General features: G+C 41.5%; 1 protein-coding gene across 1 annotated transcript in view; it reads left to right on the top strand.

Annotated features, from left to right (window-relative positions):
* LOC103366341 (protocadherin gamma-C3-like) overlaps positions 1-791 on the top strand; it is a gene marked incomplete at its 3' end in the record, with an annotated part of 1,202 nt that extends 411 nt beyond the window's left edge. The window contains exon 2 of the mRNA XM_008294040.1: positions 48-791. Coding sequence (XP_008292262.1) covers positions 48-791 — 744 coding nt within the window. The remainder of the gene's footprint in view (positions 1-47) is intronic.
* Positions 792-793: the final 2 nt, after the last annotated feature.

Raw genomic sequence — 793 nt, 5'->3', positions numbered from 1 at the left:
TTCTCCCTGTAGCAGTAGATGCAGACATAGGCAGCAACTCAGTAAAGAGCTACAAGCTGAGCCAAAATGAACATTTCTCTCTTGACGTGCAGAGCGGCGGAGAACACGGTGTGTCTGCTGAGTTAGTGCTGCAGAAAGCTTTAGATCGAGAGAAACAGTCGGTGATCACGCTTCTCTTGACGGCGGTAGATGGAGGGAAACCCCCGAGGTCGGGGTCTTTACAAATATATGTAAATGTTATAGATGTCAATGATAATATACCGACGTTTAGCAAATCGCTTTATAAAGTGCGTGTTATCGAAAATGCAACTCCTGGAGCATTTGTAATAAAGTTAAATGCAACCGATTTAGACGAGGGCATGAACAGTAAGATCCTGTATTCGTTTATCAAACGAGGTAATATTGATCCATCAAATATTTTTGATCTGAATTCAGAAACGGGAGAAATTACTGTGAAGGGCAGATTAGACTATGAAGAGACGCCTGCTTATGAAGTCAGAGTTCAAGCAATGGATCAAGGGGCTTTTCCTCGTAGTGCTCATGCTAAACTGCTGATAGAGGTAATTGATGTGAATGACAATGCCCCAGAAATATCTGTGACATCATTGATGACACCTGTAAAAGAAGATGCAGAACTGGGGACAATTGTTGCCTTGGTAACAGTGAGTGATAAAGATGGAGGGAATAATGGTGTAACTAACTGTAAGGTTGTTGAATCTGCACCCTTTAAACTCAAGTCCAACTACAAAAATGACTATTCATTAGTAGTAGATGGACCTCTGGACAGAGAAAA

The sequence above is a fragment of the Stegastes partitus genome, unplaced genomic scaffold, assembly GCF_000690725.1.
Source record: "Stegastes partitus isolate 25-593 unplaced genomic scaffold, Stegastes_partitus-1.0.2 Scaffold932, whole genome shotgun sequence".
NCBI classification, from domain to species: domain Eukaryota; kingdom Metazoa; phylum Chordata; class Actinopteri; family Pomacentridae; genus Stegastes; species Stegastes partitus.
This window is presented reverse-complemented; position numbering and strand designations above follow the sequence as displayed.